We start from the raw sequence: 19,549 nt of genomic DNA, 5'->3' as shown, positions 1-19,549 counted from the left end.
TTAATATATGAGAAGCTTATAGGCTGCTGTGGGAAGCTGATGCACGAATGGGGGTGGACACAGTCACAGATGTCAGTTGGAGAAAACACGGAGCCGTAGCTGTTGCATTGAGGATGCAGATATGCTTCTAGGTCACGTTTGTGGAAATGAGATGCAGTGGGAGAGAGAGCGTGTGAGAGAAATGAGATGGGGGGGTCAAATGCAACGATATAGAGACAGGAAGATATCCCTAGTTGGCATGGTTATGTAACCACCCGTCTCATGCTTCCTAATCCAGTTCAGGAAACTGTTAAAAAAATGAAACAGGGGTGGTTTGACTGTGGAAACCACAAACCTCTGCCAAGAGACGTTGTGAGGTTGGTCTCGCAACGAAGCAGCTTTGATAAATATCTGACAAGAGCTGGAATTCACAAATTGCCTATTAAGGTTTTTTCTTTCTCAAAATACTGCGAAGGACACAGCGACTCGGAGACTCTGTCATATTGCATCTTACATTTATTGATAAGGGAGCCGCTTTACTGCTAGAGAGACACACTGCAAAAAGTCAGCTGTCAAAAACAAATAAAAAATTCTATAAAAAGGGACAACCATTACTAAAAATGGCAAATATATAGGCCAAACAAATAAGAAATTTGTTCTTTCCAAGTGTTTTATCCATTTTTTCTTTATAACAAAATGTTATTGAGTCTTCCGGCAATCGGGAGAAATACAAAAAATATTGTCCAATAAAAATGCTCTCTGCATTTTCTTTGTCTTCTAACAGCAATTTATATCAGCAACGAGTCATTCCTTAGTTTCCGGTTTTTAAAGGATACATATAAAAATGCAGAGCCGAATAGCTCTCTGCTAGAAATGAATGGAACCATACAGTAACTTTGGAGAACCTAGGTAGAAACCAGGAGTAACACCCAGGTATGCCCTCCATTCATTTCATTCTGCATTGGTACACCAACCAAAGTGCAGGGACCAGAGTAAAGATTCTTCATAGTTTATTTTCTTTCCAACTTAATTCCAACGGTAGTGATGAACATAGTATTCAAGCTTAAAGGAAAACTAAAAAACTCTCATCAGGGCCACACCAATAAATCAAATGAATAAACTAAACCATGCAGTAAATGCACATGAGCAAATATTCACAGATAAATAAACAAAGTACCCAAACAATGCAGCAAACAAAGGGAGTGAGCATGGCCTGCTGCAGGCCTCTTAATTACTAAAGTGTGGCTTGAAAGGTTGAAGGCAGGAAGTATCTGCAACAGAGATATCTTACACAAATAGGTGAATCTTCAACAACAAAAAGGGAAGTCATATTGTGTTTAAAGGGATAGGTCAGGTTTTTGAAGTGGTGTATGAGGTATTTATCAGGCAGAATACGGAGACCTTCCAAAGGAAAGGGCTGTTTGCATCAAGGTGAAGCAGTAAAAATATGAACAAAAATACAGCGTACACTTAAACAGAAATAGTTACATGGGTGGCTATTCTCAGTTACTAGAGTAAGTTTCTTGTGATCCCGTCCGGGGTGGTAGCTAAATTTCAGTGTAGGAACTCTGGCAGGCTTCTACAAACAGGGACCGTGCTGACTGTTATCTGCTGTACATTCACACTTTCTATTGATAAGTACCTCGAAGTACCTCATACAACACCACTTCAAAAAAACACATACCAGCCCTTTAAAGTGTGAAGAGTTAAAGGATTATGACGCTTGAAACATAAACATGAAACACAGGGCTTTGACGAAGCACTTGTCAGTGTTGATGAAACAGCTTTGTGTTTCTGGTTATTCATATTATGATCTTATTCCAGAAGTAAAAAATCATGTTGTAAATTCTTGGTAAAATGTTTGATATCATATGAGGATAATTAAGAACTACAAAGCTGAAAAATAAGTGAAACATACCACAAACTCCCTTTTTAGATGGAATATCTCGTTGGACAAAAAAAGTCTGTTATGTTGATTCATTAAATCTTGTGGCTAAGATTTCAATTCTAAAGTTGTACATTTTGAATATATGTAAATGATGTGCTGCACATTTTTCATAGAATGTGTAAACACAGACAAAACAAGTTTTGAGCACAACTCAGTACCTGGACAGATGTATGAGGACTAACAGGTTCAGAGAAGGATGTGCGGTAAATGTGAAGGCTGCTATGACTCACACAGGTAGACTGATTCATTCACAACTTAATGCTCATAAAGAAGCGCTCAATTCACAGCTCTACTATAAAGCTTATAATAACCCCCCACCCACATATCTACGTCTAATTAAAGTTTAATCGTGCCCAGACAGCAATCTTTTAATTTGTGAAATTGATTCCAAATTGGGGCTGCAGTACAACCATTCCCACACACACACCCACTGTGGATGAAATCATCATCTGCGTCATGACTACATAATCATTGTTAATTAGTAGTGATTCAGTCTCTGTGAATCGTTTTGCCGGCATTTTTGTGGAACAGAGAAGCTCATTTTTGACCTTTCTATCACAAGGAGAGAGTGTTTGTCAGAAGGAAAAAGCATTTTTAGCAAGAAGAGAAGCCAAAGCAGTTTTGGACGTATGTGAAGTCTGGCCTCTCAGATGTGAAGCATGGGAAATTAGCATGCATTGGTAAGCAGAACTCAGGGTGGTAGGCTGGATCACACGGAGGCTTATAAGCCTCGGAGAGCCCCCGAGTGCTCATAAAGAGGCTAAATTAACATTCAAACCACTGGATAAAAGCACACAGAGCCTCCGCTTCTGCCTCTTATTTCCATTATTTACCAACAGAGATTATGAATGTGATGGACCGAGAGATAACTGCTTTAGTGTTTCCAGAGGACTCTTAAAAGGGAGAACATTTTGTTATTCAAACTTTTATGAGAACTCTCCTAGCGCAATCACAACAATAAAATAAGTCCGTCACGCTCATTTCTTGTAGCTTACTCACATTTATGTTTATGATTATTTGTGCATATGTTTCTAATACACCTCCCTCTCTTTTTAGCTCTTTTCTTCAAGGTCTCCATTTCACTGCATTGGCTCTACCCACTATAAAGTTTCTAAAGGTTATACTTGGACTTTCTTTGCCTTTATTTAGATATAGGACAGTGGATAGAGTCAAAAATCAGGGACAGAGAGAGTGGGGAATGACATGCGGGAAAGGAGCTATAGGTCGGATTCAAACCCGGGCCGCCCGTTTGGAGGACCAGAGCCTCCATATATGGGGCGCACACTAAGTACTAGGCTACCTGCTCCCCCATGAAGTTTTTACTGCTTGTTTTTGTTGTCTTGTTTTGTCTACCTAACATCTGAGAGCAGAGACGCACAGCTCTCTCTCTCTCTCTCTCTCTCTCTCTCTCTCTCCCTCGACCACCTCCTGGGAGATAATTACTGAGGGATATCCTTCTACATCTCTAACGCTCCTTGTATTTTTTCTTTTTTCCTCTTCCTCGGTTTTTTTGCTTCTGTCTTGTTAGTGAGGATACGCGACAGGCTTGATCTTCTTTACGTTTGAGAGGATTCTGAGAAGTCGTGCAGCAACCAGACTTTCTCTTTAGTTGTTCATCTACATGTCAGGTATCTAGCCGTTCCTTTACTGGTCAAATTTATAATACTGTCATCAATAAGTGGAGTTGATGGAGCTGTGTGTGAGAGCGGGCCATTATGCTTGTGTGGTGGAGTGTTTAGCGATGAAGTGCGTGGGGGCTGAGCATCCACAATGAAGAGCTCCCTTCCATTATTTATAACACTTCTCAATATGACCTAGTTTACTGCACAGCAGTAACTACTGTTCCCTTCAGCTATTGCTCTATGTCGCTATCTTTCTATATATCCATGCAGCAATGCATCATTAGATTGATCTAGGCATTATCAATGGATCAGTGTATCTATCGTTCTGTCTATATTATTCTGTATAGTAATCTATATACATAATGTTCATGTGATATATCCTAGCTTCAGGGGAAAAGGGATGTAACCAGTTGTTGTTGTTTTAGCACTTTTATTTATTAGAAAAATAAGTCAATACTGGTTACAACAGGAAGGCGAGACAAAATAAATCTGAAAATGTAAAAGGCCTGTGTGTGCTGCTCAAATCAATCAAGAAATATAAAAAGGACCCTAAGCTAGAGTTGATAAAGCACTATTCTTTCTTAAAATGTTACAAAAATGGACATAAAACTGAGTGAGTTGGCACCTCTATACCTGGTGTTACTAACAGATATAAGCCTTAAGTGAGTGTGTTTGTTTGAAGCTGAACTAATCCCTGGCCCAGTCCAGGTAGAATGAGTGCCTTTAGCAAGATCAAACAACGAATTATACACTAGTTATACTCAAAACAGTTCTTGAAACAACAACAATGCTAGTCACACTCATAAAGGGAGAGTTGGTGGGTGCTCATCTCTCCGATTGGTGCATTCTTCTGGGTCTTACACCAATCAGGCTTCCCCATTCAGCAGCATATGTGGTTGGAATAATCGGCCTAGAGGGACTTACCCAGACACACACATTGAAATCCACTCAAGAGAATAGTTAGCCACACACAGGAGTGATGGGGTATTCCACTTTCCATTTATGTATTGATCAAACACCCATACAGTTATTGATCTATCTACCTCTACGACCTGCAGAAGTAATAAAGAAATGATCAAATTCTTAGGCAAAAGGCATTTATTTTTTGGATGTTCAATAAATTTAGAATTACAGCTCTGGAAATATGAAGCATTCTCTTGTCTGTGGTTGTGTCGTTGGGGCAGTGTTTCTTGACATAAAAAAGCATTTGACACTGTCCATCATGACCTTCTCATGTCTCAGTTATCATCATTCAATTTCTCTTAAAAGAAACAGTCCATTGCTTTGAACCATATCTTCAGAATAGTGAGCAGTGTGTGCAAGTTGACCAAGAAAAACCTCTCTTTCAAACACAGAAATGGGTTTTCCCCAACGGTCGACACTTGGCCCTTTGCCTTTAAGTCTGTTTATGAATGAGTTGCCTAAAACTTGTGCAGAGGCCAGCTAGCGAGGCTCCTGCAGTCCTAACTGAGAACCTGTATGAAATCAATTACAGGCTGGGACATAATCATCTTGTAATGAATCTTAATAAAACTGTTTCAATGTGTTTCTCTTTTGGGAAACGGTGCTCCCTTTAAAGTTTTAACATTAAGATAAAGAATAACAAAATAGAGGAGGTTAACATTTTAGATCCACGGCTCAAATTTGACAAACATGTAAAGACAATCACAAAAAACAGTAGAGAACATCCTTCATTGTTTTGGCAGCCCATGTGTTCATGCATTCACTGATTTTCTCTCATTGCTAATATTGTACGGCAGTATGGGCTCAAGCTTCACCCTCTACAATCAGTCACCTTTCATCATTACACAACCCAGGCCCTGAAAATAATGGACAAACAGCCCACACTGAAATGATGGGACCTACTTGGTTTTGAGAGATTTCAAGAGCTCTGATGTACAAAAGCGTCTGCTAACAGAATTGTAGCTTTGTGCATTTATGTTTTCAAATGAATCAGTATTGCAACAGTCTCACCCCTGAACCTCTTTCCACATGTGTTCAAAGAAAGGACAGACACAAGAAGCATACAGAATGGAAACTGTAACATACAGATTTGTAGATCTACATCTGGACAATCAGCATTCTCCATCAATGGCTTTAAACTCTCAAACACATAACCTCCTGAAATAAAGTGAATCCCAGAAATAAAATCTTTCACAAAAAGGTAAAATGCTAAAAGAGAAACAAAGCTGTACTCTTTTTTTAAGTTGTATCTTGAATTTCTAATATACATTGGTTTCTTTTAAATTTTGAATAGTTATGTTGTGGTTTATGTATTTTAATGTATCCTCATATATATAGTGTTATGTGGTTTTATGTTACTGAATGTAGTAACAAGTTTATACTCTGTTGTTTACCCAAAGGCCCAACTAGGGACAAGAGTTGGAAATTAGCCATAGCTGTAGACTCTCTGTGCAGCACATTAGTTTCATGTTTTCTATTGAAACTATGTTCAACTGCATCGTTTAAAAAATAATTAAACTAAATTCTCTCTATCTTGTGGCTTTCCTCAGATATTTTTGTATTAATGAACTAGCAGCCATTAGTTTATGTTTTTATTTAATACTTTTAATTCATATAAGTATTTTTGGTAGCAAAGAAAATGGTTGAGTTCCATTGGTTGAGAGGTTTTTCTTTAAATTGCATTGTTAACACACCTTACATTATAGAGAAATAAAAACCTTAATAATGAGCCTTTAGAATTCATATCTCTCTCAAGAAAGATGTTTTTGTTTATTTTTGTCTTTCACACTGTGATGTTAGTTGAATACAGCTGGTTTCTTTAGGCTGATTGAGTTACTTCTGTCATGACGTGTAGCAGACAACTACCTAACTGAGTAATCCATGAACTGGTGGAGAATGAATGTGAGACTTTGTGGTTTCAACAGGTAGTTTATTTACTCTTTTCAGAACACAATATACGTCTCTCTTCGATAAACTCTACACCTACACCTAGAGATGGGCAGATGAGACAGGAGCTGCGAAGCTTGTTTTACTTAAGTGAAATTCTGTTTTAATGCAATGTGTGGGAGCTTGTCTCAAAGACATAAAATCATGACTGGTTACATCTCTGGTGCTTTGGAGAGTGTTTCACTCAGCTTTACAGTTTGGAAAGTTTTACAGCCTAAAGCTAGAGTATGTAACATTATTTATTTCAAATTGTAATCCTTGCATGTCATTAACATATGAAGCATAATTGAAATGATGCTTTAAATAGATGTGTGTCTTAATCAGTGTCTTCGATCAAACTGCTTTGTATTGAAAACAGTAGTTAAAAACTTTTCAGGTCTAAATCAAACAACTTATCAGGGTTAGCTTTGATGTAGCTAGCCAATCACAACGTCTCTGTGAGGAGAACGTTTGGGTTGCACACAGGAAATTATAAAATAATAATCATGTTTCCCCCTGATACAAAGTAATAATAGAGAGCATCTTATTTAATGAATGTCAGTATTCAACACAGACTGACGTAAATCCTATGAACTGTCACATACATTCACTAATGTAATTCATTAATGTTTTAAACCTGCAAGAAATATTCAATATTATGGATGTTTGACCACATATCGTTGTATGAATCTAACATATCTCACAATTGTATCTTTCAGCTCACATATGAACAAAAATGTACAAATCATTTTATTTATTTTTCTCACCTGAAACTAAAACTATCATACTATACCACCAGATGTCACTGTGTTCACCAAAGCTTTGAAGCTTTTCAGCTTCACAAGATCTTCCGATCCTTTCATGTAAACTGGAAAGCATCCGGCTATCTACATTCTTTCTCTTGTACTGTCACACAGCAGGGTTTCACTTTCTTTGAAGGAGAAGTCTTGGTTAGTGACACTGCAGATACTGTAGAGCTAGCTAATATGGTGACAACAGATAGCAAACAGAGTTTGGCCTTTTCGTGCTTTAGCTGCAACGAACCACTGAAAAGTTATTCAACTAAGACTCTTTCCATTAGCTTACTTATTGGTTAACCATTTGGAAGTAGCCCTTATCCATTGACCCATCAATCCATCCATTGATCCGTCGATCCATCCATTGATCAGTCGATCCATCCATAGGCACACACTCTTACACTCAATACTCAGTAACCTCTGGACTGTTCTTACTCTTTCTTCCAGTCAGCATCTAATTTTACTGTTACTCGTTTATGTCACAGAAAACAGTAATGTGTCGCAGTAAAACCTTCAGAGAAGGCCCTGGAGGGATGAGTGAGAGAGAGAGTTGATGTGGAAGGTCATGGAGAGCTTCAGATTTTGTTCTGGTGACAAATGACAAAGAGCTTCTGTGAGTAGTCGCTCTGCACCCCTGCCTTGTCTTTATCTTTTTTTGCCACAAGAACAAAGTTTTAGTTTTAAGGAGTTATTTGTTGTACTGAATCAAAAACTTGAGTGAAGTTTGTGAGTGTTTTAGGGCTAAAACATATCTGTGTTTTTGCAAGCTGCCTATTTTTGGGGTAATGAACTGACAGCATTTGGTTTAAAAAGGATAAAACAAAACCCATTCTCAAAGTCTTATCTGACATTTTAAGATTGAACTTAAGAGGCTGCTAACAGCCAGTGTTTGGTATTTTTTGCATCACAGCTACAAATCTTATCAGAATTATTTGAGATTAGTCATCTGTCAATTTACTAACTTATAAGTTAATTGTTTTAATATCTAGTGTACCTGTATTTTATAATGTTGATAGTACCTTGGAGGTAGGCTGGGAAAGAAAAAGAAAGTAAAGAGGTTCGGGGAATTAGTAGAATGAAAATTCAGAAAGAAAGTGTTTGGCTACTGAGGATTTTGTCCATAAAAATGAAGCCAGCAGTCAGGGTTTGGATTTTTCAGCCATTAACCATCTTTGTCCCCGGAGAAGGCAAAGGAAGGACAGGACAGAGCCTTGTTTGAAAGTGATTGACTTTCAGGGCAAGGCGGAGAGAAAGATAAACAGTGAGAGGAGAAGAAGAGGTGAGGAGGAGAATGGAGAAAAAAAAGTGAGAAAGAGAGTTTTTCAGTCTAAGTAATGTCTAGACAATCCCAGACCTGAATCTCTCCCAGAATAATAATGAGCTTTTTGGGGAGTTCCATGACAGGACAGGGATCCTCACCGAGACCAAATCTCTCAGATACACTGATGGCTCAGGGCCTCGTTCAAATGAAGCCCCCCTACCCAACCCCCACCTTTATTATCCTCCACATCTTTCGGCAAAGTCAAAGGACGCCTGTGGAAGCAGCAGGACACCTTAATGCAGAGCCAGGGAGCGGCCTCCCTCCACATATGGAGCCAGAATCTGATTTGGATTCAGGATGCGTTCAGCCTAGTTCTGTTTGGCAACACAGTTTAATATCCATTACAGCCCGCTCTCTTATTTTGTCATTCACTTTTTCCTACACCTCACCCCCCACACTTTGCACAAGCTCCCAAAACACACACATCACGTCACTCCTAAGGATGTAAGTGGAGGGTATGGTCTGGGTTTTCCTTGTTCTTTGTAAATAAATGATGATCAAACGGCTTCACAGGTGGGACTCCTGGTGGAATAGAGATAATGCAGTTATTTATCTCTGTTGCATGTCATACCTCCAGGCCTGTCTCTTTTTTTAAACACAGTTTACATTCATTGGTTGTTGCATAAATCTATACCACACTTTACGGAGGGTCGATGTACATACATGTACATAATGTAGTAATACATTTTCATCCTCATGAAATATTCATAAAGCCTCTTGACTGTTTCGAAACCGACATCATTTGTATTAATGTTAACATTAAAGTTATTGTTCTCCTGCTTTGGTCAGCATATTGTTTTGATGTATTTTGGGGATTTGCACCAGAACTATTGATCAGTAGATAGCATTAAGTAATCATATACCCCTGCTTTGATAGACAGGCATTTTGTTAGGTTTCTGCCGGCTACCACAGCATTGATGTCATGTGTATATCTATATAGCAACAAGCTACGTAGGAACTGCAAATAAGCTTTAAGTGCTGTAGTATGTGGCATAAGTTTACCTGCTTCAAACTCTTTCCTTTGCAAATATACTCTTAAATAAATGAACAAATATTAAGCTGTCTTTGGTACCTAACATTTAGTGACTTTCCTTCACAATAATTTTGCGATTCTGCCCTGTGGAGTCAACACATCTTTGTTATTATCTCTTTTTCTTTTTGCGTTTGTCTGTGCTCTGTGTTATACCGTAGAGGAGAGGATGCAAACAAAATGGGCACCAGCTCATCAAATCACTGCCCGCTGGCATCACTGTTGATTTAAAACCATACAGAGAGCCTTTACAATATTTTCTTCATAAAGTCCAGCACCTGTATGAAGCCATGTGTCTATTTTAAACTACACTGTAAGACATGATCTTTAAATTCTACCTAAAATCTAACCTAAAAACCTTTTTGTCATAAATAATGCACACTGTTGTGATAAGACGGCTAAAATATTTATATTCTATCCCAAAGTGTTTGCTCACTAGGTATCAGGTAGACCTCTCTGTGTATTTATAATTAGCCCCCTACTGAGACCCCTTTGGGCAGAGAACAGTCCCACATGTCCAGTTTCACTAACAAGTCCTTCGCCTTTCTCCTTCACATCACCACAGAATATAAATAGATGCCCTTGTAAACAGTTTACTATCACTAAGCACAGCCCTGAAGTGTGGCACGTCTTGTTTTAATTTTCCTGGTTTTTGCAGGGGACCCAACTTTGGCTGATTACTTATTCTTGGCAGAGGGAGCGACAGGGCAAACCTGTTGGCGTGCATTTTGATGAACGACAGCATGTGTGTTGCATTGAGTTTCCCTGTGCAGGTGTCCGCTCTCGCCAATGTGTCTTTCTTTTCCGTCCCTGTGTGCTTGTGTGGTTCCCGTGTGTCCATTAAGGAGATCTCATTAATCACGAGAGACTCCGACAATGTCTCTTCACCCCCATATTTCCACTCGGTCATCCACAAACAAGGTACTCTGTCAAAGACTTCAAAGTCACTTACATTTCACCCCTATCATTTCCGAGCAACTGCCAGGGCGCTCTCTAAACAGCTCTAAGCCTCCTCATAGACAGTAACAGAGTGTTGCCCTTGTGGACACATTTGGAGGGGATTCTTCTGCGTGTCAGCAGAGCAGACTGCCTGATTGGGAAGGTTGAGATAGTAGATCACACTAATGTGCTTATGTGGAGGTGTATGTACATGTGTGTGTGAATTTGGGCTCCAGACTGATGAAGAAGGGACAAAGCCTGCTGCTATGTAATGTATCACTGTCTGCCCCCACCCCCTGCCCACTCAAACACATATGTTCACACACAAACACACACGCAGCCAGACAGGCTCAACGTGACCCCCGGCGCCCCGCCAGAGAGAGAGAGAGAGAGACATTTGCTATTTGACAGTGTGTCAGCAGGCCCAGATAAACTCGGCTGCCAGCTCACCACGGAGCTCGTCCTGCCTCCTGCTGATTGCGAGACGTTTCCACATCGCCGACCATGTGACCTCACCTTCCCAGAGTCCTTTACACAACCTGCTATGCACTGCTGTGTCTTAAAATGGATCGTCATGAGTGCTGTGACTCATTTATCGGAGCTCTGGCGTTCCCTGGGAGCTAAGACACACATTCATGTACTCCTCAAACAGCACTGATGTTGACTTTAAGCTTGCATGATTCAAAATTTCAATGGATTAGAAACCATGTGTTATCATGTGTTAAGATTTTTCTCGTATATGCAGCCCCACAGGGAATAATCACTAAACTCTGCTCTGCTGAGCATTGAAGAAAGTTTAATCAATCAATTTTTATTTACATAGCTCCAAATCAAAACAAAAGTACAGTTTTGACAGAAACTGTACTTACAGAGACTCAACATCTATCCACCATGTACAAGTACTTTGCAACAGAGGCAAGAAAAGGCTTCCTTTTAACATCCAGAAAATCCACTCAGTCCGAGAAAGAAGGCTTGAGGGAAAGACCATATATGGCATAAAGAAGCATACAGACAACAACAAAACCAACAACAGATAATGCAGACTTACAGTAACCATGCCAATAACACAGATATAACTTATAAAATTGCAGCAGTGGTAGTCAAGCAGGTCCATAGGCGGTATATAAGCAACAAGAATCCACAGGATCCTGCGAGACAAGGAAGTACAAAAACTCATGAGAAGATATTAGATTAGTAACATGCATTCAGGCGACCTGTATGTATACAGATGGAGGCAGTGGGAGAGATGAGCTTGGTTTATCATGTTCCTCCAGAAGTCTAAACCTATAGAGGGTATGCACATGACATCATATAGTAGGCAGGAGCCACTGCAGTTACAGCCACTGAGCTGCAAAGAGTACAAAGTGGCAACAGAAAGAAGTAAGAATTAAGTAGGAAAAAGTGTCGTCTTTTTAGTAATTATTTCTTGACAATGTTTTCTGTGGGAAGTTTTGGTCCTCAGCTGATGTTATATGTTTATAGAAACTATTTTATTCGTAACATTAAATTAAGCCATGCAGTTACAGTAACACATACTGTATGCATCATGTGATGAAGTTAGTGATGAGTATAATCAAACCCCCCCTCCAGCCTCTCCCCTTTTTTCTTTTTACCTGTTTGTTTGTTTCGGAGTAAATAAAGACGTTAAATTTCAGCAGATCAATCATAAAGTAAAAGAGCGACGATGACTCATCATTTTAGGACAATGGATTATGTTTTTATTCTTGGACATAAACCCTGCACAGTCCAATAAACCTGGCTGTTTTTTACAGTGAAACATAAAACATTGTTTAGTCCACATATATTTATAACAGATTAAATATATCATGAACTCAACTTGGCCTCTATTTGACCAAATACTGAAATTAATTCCACATATTTTTCAAGAAGTCAAAGTTTTCAACCTAATAACAGTTGCGCACCACAAACAAGCCCGCAGTATCAGAACATAGTGCTCTAAAGGGCTGATAAGGTCGCTCTTCAACATATGGAAACAATTATCCTTCTCAACCACAAAAAAACTTTGTGGGTGAGAAGGATTTAGATGATTGTAGTTTTATGTATCAAATATGGTTTTTTTTTACTGTCACAGCACAAACAAAGCATGTTTAGTTACAGAAGGCAGCTGTTTTCAAGTGTAAGAAAAACCAGGATAGAGAAAAAAACTGCAGCTTGTTCCCTGCCTGTTGGATAAGTAAATGAGATGAATGAAATACGTTTGCCATATATATTATATGTATTGGTCATAAGCCAGGTTTTGCGTTGTCATTTTCAGACTTTAGAGAAGGTCAGAAGACACTGTTTAAAAAATGAGGTCATTTTTCAGTGTTTATTATCACTAACAACCTTCCTTTCATCTCTATGGTCATATAATGTATCCGAACTGTCTGCTTTTTAAGAAGGTAAAACATGTAATTGAGAATAGTTTTTTGTTTCTTTGGGTGGCTTATGCTTAGACATACAGTTTCTCGACCTGTCCTTCATTCTTTTTCCTCCTCTCTTTTAAAGGTTCCACACACACATACACAAGCATCTGCTTGCAAACACTCAAACAGTCACCTCCAGCGGGAAGCAGAATTGGGCTGTCAGTCAAATGGACAACCTTAAAAGGGCACAGAAGCCTGCAGGAGATATTAATGAATGAAATACTGCACCGACACCTAAGCACACACAAACACAAACACAAACACAAACACTAGAAAGTCTGCCTAAACCGAGACGGCACCACTTCCACCAGGCCAGCTGTTCCACATCAACTGCATCTCTTTATGACACACATGACTTCCCCGCCCTTCAAACTGACTGGCATTACTTTTTAATTTTGCCTCTTTCAGACAGGAACCGTTCAGACGAGGAGGGAGTAGAGACGGGTGGTATGGGTGATGAGGTTTGGCAGCCACCTTGTCAGCACACTTTTATCAGCTTCACCTGTTTTATTAACTTTAGATATCAGTGTAAAATCAAGACACACAATTTCCTGCCTGTTTAAAGGTCGATGACACACTTGTCTTCTTCAAGATGAACACTTTACCTGATTACTGCTCCTTATATTGTACAGAATAATAATGATATCATGCATATATCACAGTATTGCACTAACACTAACATTGTCTCATCTCCTGAACTGTCATGGCAACAATCTGGCACCACACTTTGTCCTGACAGTATGTCCAAAATCTGGTCCATTTTTTCCTGTCATCCCTCCACCCTCTGTGCATCCCCTTGACTTTCTCCTTGACTCACTGCTTTGATAATGAAGCAGAGAGATAAACATCTTCTATTGTTCGCCACTGTTCTAATAAGGCTGGTTCACTCAGTACTTGTGTGTGCGCGGGTGCGTGTGTGTGTGTGTGTGTGTGTCGTGTGTGTGTGCACTTCACTTTAACAACATTAATACAAAGAATGGGAAACATACTGCAGGATATGGAGGGTTTCTCTTTAAAGGTAGACATTGCAGAAACTAAAGAGTCTCCTCTTGGCAATTTTAAAGAAATAATTGAAAATAATATTTGAAGTGGTAGTTAAGCGACCTAAAAGGTGTATTCTATTCTATTGTGTTTTTTCATATTTTTTAATGACCAGAAACAGAGGTCCTCCCTTGGTTGTTTGGCCTGCTAGTGCACTCTTGATAATATAAGAATGTGTGTGTGTTTGTGTGTATTTATACAGTATATTTACTGACCTTGGCAAAACCCACATGCTAGAGGAGAGAGCCAATATTGGCAGAGTGAATCAGACACAGCTTTTTTTTCTTTCTGAAATGTGGCTTCATTAAAATCATTCGTCTGCTTTATTGCTGGTTGTCTCGCCATGTGTTGATGATATTTATGTGTATACATAATGACATTTTGTTTGTAAGCGTTGACTCATATGTACTTTAAGCACTGTGCAAGCCAACATACACATGATGCAAATATATTCCTGTTTTTCTTTGCAGGAAATGTTCACGCCGGAGTGCAAGTTCAAGGAGTCCGTTTTCGAGAACTACTATGTGATCTACTCGTCCACTGTGTACCGCCAGCAGGAGTCGGGCCGGGCCTGGTTCCTCGGCCTGACCAAGGAGGGCCAAGTCATGAAGGGCAACCGGGTCAAAAAGACTAAGCCCTCATCCCACTTTGTGCCCAGGCCTATCGAAGGTATGAGAAAACTGTTTTGGAAAAGCTTTTTTGAAATTTCTGTCTTCCTATTCGTTATCAAATGGGTTTACTATACAGGTAATTACTTGAGAAGACCATTAGAAAACCTTTGGCAGAGCATTTCCTGTTCCAGATATCGTTGTACTCTCCTTAGCAACAAGGAGAGTTTGCTCAACCAAGGATCTTGCAACCAACACTTATGCTCATTTACTGTGATGAATTATCTAGCTGAAGCAAGTTTTAATGTCTGTAAATTGTGGAGCAGATGTTGCTCAGCAGATAGAGAAGATTAACCATTTATGAAGTAGTTTGAGATTTGCAGTTTAAAATACACAAATATTGTTAAAAGGCTTCAATATGTCTGGTGTAGTCTTTCAAATTCGTACTTATTTTAAAGAGCCCATATTATGCCCTTTTTGGGGTTCATATAATTAATCTATGTACCTACTAAAGTATGTTCACAATAGCTAAAGTTATAAAAAAGTGTCTGTTTTCATGTACTGCCGCTCCATGCACCGGCTCGCTTGTGACTGTCTCTCTAAGGCTCTGAAGTGCCCACGTTCAGAGTCCCCACGTGTGCCAAGTCTGATCTGATTGGTCGGCCTGTCGGCTCTGCCGTAATTGGTCAGTCACTCAGCACGGTTCTTGGAAGTGTCCCACCTCTTTTACCATATTGGAAATGCAGCCACTGGCTCCGTCCGAGGGGAGCATAAACATTAGCACCTTAGCACTACTGTGCTACCACAGGCTACGGCATATCGTGGGCGTGCTACAGAAGTTAATGGGTGTGCAACATGAGCTGCTGGGCTTGCCACAAGGAGCCAATGGGCTTAGATCAGTGATCTCACACTGACAATGACGTCGGACTGTCAAATTTTTATCGAGGGGGGCTAGAACCGAGCGTTACATGCGGCTAATGCAGCAGCTAACAGGAGGACGTAGGAGAAGCCGCGTTTCCGCGGACTTTGAATTTTTGCAAATAGATGTACCTAAACATGCACAGGACACTTGGAAAACAAACTAAAGACCATATAAAACCAGAAAAAGCATAATATGGGACCTTTAATGCGCATTAGAAGAGCTTGAATGATGATCACTTCTACTTCATGTTTATACACTAAAAATGAAGCTACAACTAGTTGCTAGTTAGCTTTAGTTTAAAACATTACTGGGTAAACAGAAAGCCTGACTTTGCCAGAAGATTTTAAAAGAATCATCTACCAACAGTGAGAGTCAGAAGATTGTTTGAAACTTTTTTTGATCCAGGCAAGCTACAACCTGTTTTCAATCTTCTTCTATCTTTGGCTTAATATTTACTGTAGACATGGTGTCTTTTTAACGCAATGAAAAAAAATCAGTAATATAAACGTGTAATAGATATTATCTTGAAAACCTGTCAAGCGATGCGATAAAAAAAAGTGCTGACATGCTCTAATTCCCCCGTCTTATCCCTCCCAGCCTGGTATAATTGTCCGTCCTGCCTCACACCTGACCTTGTCTCTGTCTTCACATCCATCTCTCGAATCTGCTCTCCATTGTCCACTTTCTGGGATCCTCCTCTCTTTGTCCTCTCCTCTCGTCTGCTTTCCTCTCCTCTCTTTACATCTCCTCTACAGTGTGTATGTACAGGGAGCCGTCACTGCATGAAATAGAGGAGAAGCACCGCTCCAGGAAGAGCTCAGGGACTCCCACCATGAACGGAGGGAAAGCTGTCAATCAGGATTCCACATAGCAGCGGGGGGAGGGGCTTCCCATTGGGGGTGTGGTCTCATCCTGACTCAGGGGGATGGGCCATAGGAAAACTCACCACCCCCTTCAAATTCTGGAAACCATCCCCTCTGAAAAAGAAGAGGGCGTTGCAACGAGGAGGAGCTATAACTGTACAACTAAGACATCAAAAATAAAAACTGAACTCTTGCCTGTGAAAACCTTTTAGATGAATTAATATGAAACCAGAGGATATATATATATATATATATATGTGTATAGATATATATATGAAAGACAAAACATTTTCAATCAGAACTTGACCAACATTTTATGCAAAAAAAAAGAAAAAGCTGTGATAAACAAACAAAGAAATGGTGGTCTCTCTTCACACAAATACAAATATCTATCATTTCCAATTTATGCTGTGAAAAACAAGCTTTAATACATGTTCAAGTTTCATACAATGGTTTCTTTTCTAAATGCTATTGCACTCTCATAATGCTTTATTGTGTTAAAGTTGTTAGTATAATAACTATGACATCATCATTTTTACTAATTTGTAATTTGTTGAACTAATCATCCAAGTTTTTATCATAGTTTTTCTGACTTTTCTTTTGACATTTTTCGGTCTTTTAAAACCTAAAGAAAACCTTTCTTTTCCTCAAGTACTTTTATTTTTTCCTTTTTCTAATTTGATATTGAACGCACTGTCACACTACACCTCTGGTGTGAGGAAAGACTGAATGTATTTGATAGTTCTCTGTGTTGGACTCCAATGGAAACAGAGTGCTAAAGAGTGGGATGTAATTTACTCAGGTGTGTACGGTAAGTTAACTAATGTGACTATAGGATGGATAGGACTGTTTTGAATATTCCTGTAAGAGCTCTGATTTGTTGTTCTGCTATGGCAGGACAGGATCGATACAAGCAATATAGTAATAACAAGCTTACAACACATGTCTGTCGATGGTGTGTTCGTTGGTGAAGAGAATTTACAAAGAATGTCAGATTTAGTCGGGAAAAAGTCTGAATCTGTGGTTCAAACGAAGCCTCAATAAGTTTTAGGCAAAGATTTGTAAGAATTTGTCAAAAACAGCAAAAGTATTATTCTCTCCAAAGGCTGAGAGGAAGATAAAGACCAGCATCAGCACTATGAGCCATGGCCAAAAACGGTCAAATCACATTTGCACCTCAAGAAATACAAAACTCTTTGCTATAAGCTTGGCTATAACAACAAATGTTGAAGTATAACGATGACCATATGCAGGCTTTTGAACTATATGAACAAATTGTGAATTAATCCTAAATAAAAGATTTTAGAATGTTTTCGTAAGAGAGGGAAAGATGAAAGCTATTTTGGCAGGCCATGGCAGTGAAGACGTGTTGACTATTTTTTTTCAAGAAGTTCTTCAATTTCTGTCACTTTTATTTTGAAAGAATTTCTCTTTTCTCAACACTGGTGGACAGGGTGCCTGACTGTTTGATATCCCACTGACCTGACATATTTTCCATGTTAGGTCACAATCATTTTGACTTTCCCATCATAATGAAAGCAGAACGTCTCATTGAGGAACCAGTTAATCTGGATTAAGCCAGGTTTCGGGAGGATGAATTTATCTTCCCAGTGAGAATATCTCACGGTGTGTTTTCTCTGACATGGTAATCCATACCCCCTGGTTTTGTGACCCATGAAATGAGCCGTTCGCTGCATTGTGGAGGAAAGCTTCCCTTTCATAAATCAACACACTGACAGGGCTGTATAAACAAGGTGAATTGACTGGTACACCGCGTATGCCACTGTGTGTGCTGTGTAGCTCATTCCTAATCCCCAATTAGTTTGTCTTACTCAGGAAGCCCTCCAATTTTTCTGTGGATGGAGCCAGACGTTAAGGCTTGGCTGCTCATTGCCCAGCACCCGTTGCACAAAGCCTGGCCACCAGTGTGACATTTAAAGAGGTCAGGGTGGGGTCAATGGTGTTTTCATTATTACAGCTATATGTAATGTACAGCGAAGCCCAGCCAGATTAAAGATGTGGAGGAAGGAATAACTGGTGCCTAGACAAAGCATGATTATAGCATGACTGCAAGAGTTGATGTAACAAAGGTTTTCAGATGAGAGCTAATAAAAGTTGGTTTTAAATTTGGGGAAAATAGGAACAAAACATTTTTATGCAAAGTTTTGATCTGTTTAGTTCTGGATGGAAATCATATGCTAAGACAGCGGTATGTACATTAAATAGCACACTTTCAGTTGCACAGAGCCAACCATAGTGATACATTTTTATGGATCTGGGGCCTGGGTCCGTAGCTGGTGCAAGTAGCCTGCAGGAGCTAAAGGTAGATTATTTTACTTTCCCCATCACCTACAGCAAAGCAGAGATACATACAGTAATCTAGACATGGCACTGAAAGTCAGCAGACAAGACCAGCATATATAAGAATCTTTTTATAGAGGTTTATATTGGTGCAAATGAGATACATGTGGACTTAAAAAAAAAATGCATGAAATTGGATGTACTCGATGTCAACTGTTGACAGCAAAATGCGAGGATTTGAGAAATAAAGCAAAGAGGTGAAAATAGCTGATGTGACAAAGCAGTATAGAGGAGAGCACTTTCTGTGTGGGTTTAATGATGTATGAAAGGATGAGCGAAGGCTTTGGTTGATTGTGAAATTACGTATAGTTTATTAATTTTATGTTTGCAGATGATTTCCCTGCATTGAAACACACTCATATATGCATTATGAATTGTGAAATGAAAAAAAAAATGCATTGATTATAAAAAAAAATCAGAATGAAGTTAGTGATTGTTTAAGAATAAAGACTATGTTACCAAAAACTTGAACCTATGCAGTGATTCAGTGTGTCGTTGAGCGTGACTGACAGCTGTTGTGTACATCTGTTGTATTAATGTCACTCTTTGCAGCAACAAGACATGCAACAGGATAAGCACACAAACTAAATCCATCAACATGGATTTTCTCGCGGTTCAAATACAGGAAATCCAATCCGCTTCCTTTTATCAATTCACCGGGGGTGATTTATCTTCTCACCAGCCCCTAAATCCGATGTGTCTTTTTTGGGTGGCGCTCCTTCGCCCTTAATTCTCCTGTTGTCATGGAAACAGACCTTCAGTGCAGTCTGCAAGGAGAATGAGGAAGAGGAGAAGGAGGATG

General features: G+C 39.4%; 1 protein-coding gene across 3 annotated transcripts in view; it reads left to right on the top strand.

The window, feature by feature from the left end:
- The window catches only part of fgf12a (fibroblast growth factor 12a), a 36,670-nt gene extending 17,452 nt beyond the window's left edge, over positions 1–19,218 (top strand). For all 3 annotated transcript variants that reach the window (XM_061044634.1, XM_061044631.1, XM_061044632.1), the window contains 2 exons: positions 14,464–14,662; positions 16,279–19,218. In XM_061044634.1, coding sequence (XP_060900617.1) covers positions 14,464–14,662; positions 16,279–16,394 — 315 coding nt within the window. In that variant the 3' untranslated portion in view covers positions 16,395–19,218. The remainder of the gene's footprint in view (positions 1–14,463; positions 14,663–16,278) is intronic.
- Positions 19,219–19,549: the final 331 nt, after the last annotated feature.

This window comes from Labrus mixtus, chromosome 8, assembly GCF_963584025.1.
Source record: "Labrus mixtus chromosome 8, fLabMix1.1, whole genome shotgun sequence".
Taxonomy (NCBI): Eukaryota; Metazoa; Chordata; class Actinopteri; order Labriformes; family Labridae; genus Labrus; species Labrus mixtus.
The sequence above is the reverse complement of the archived record's forward strand: the minus strand, read 5'-3'. Positions and strand labels throughout refer to the sequence as shown.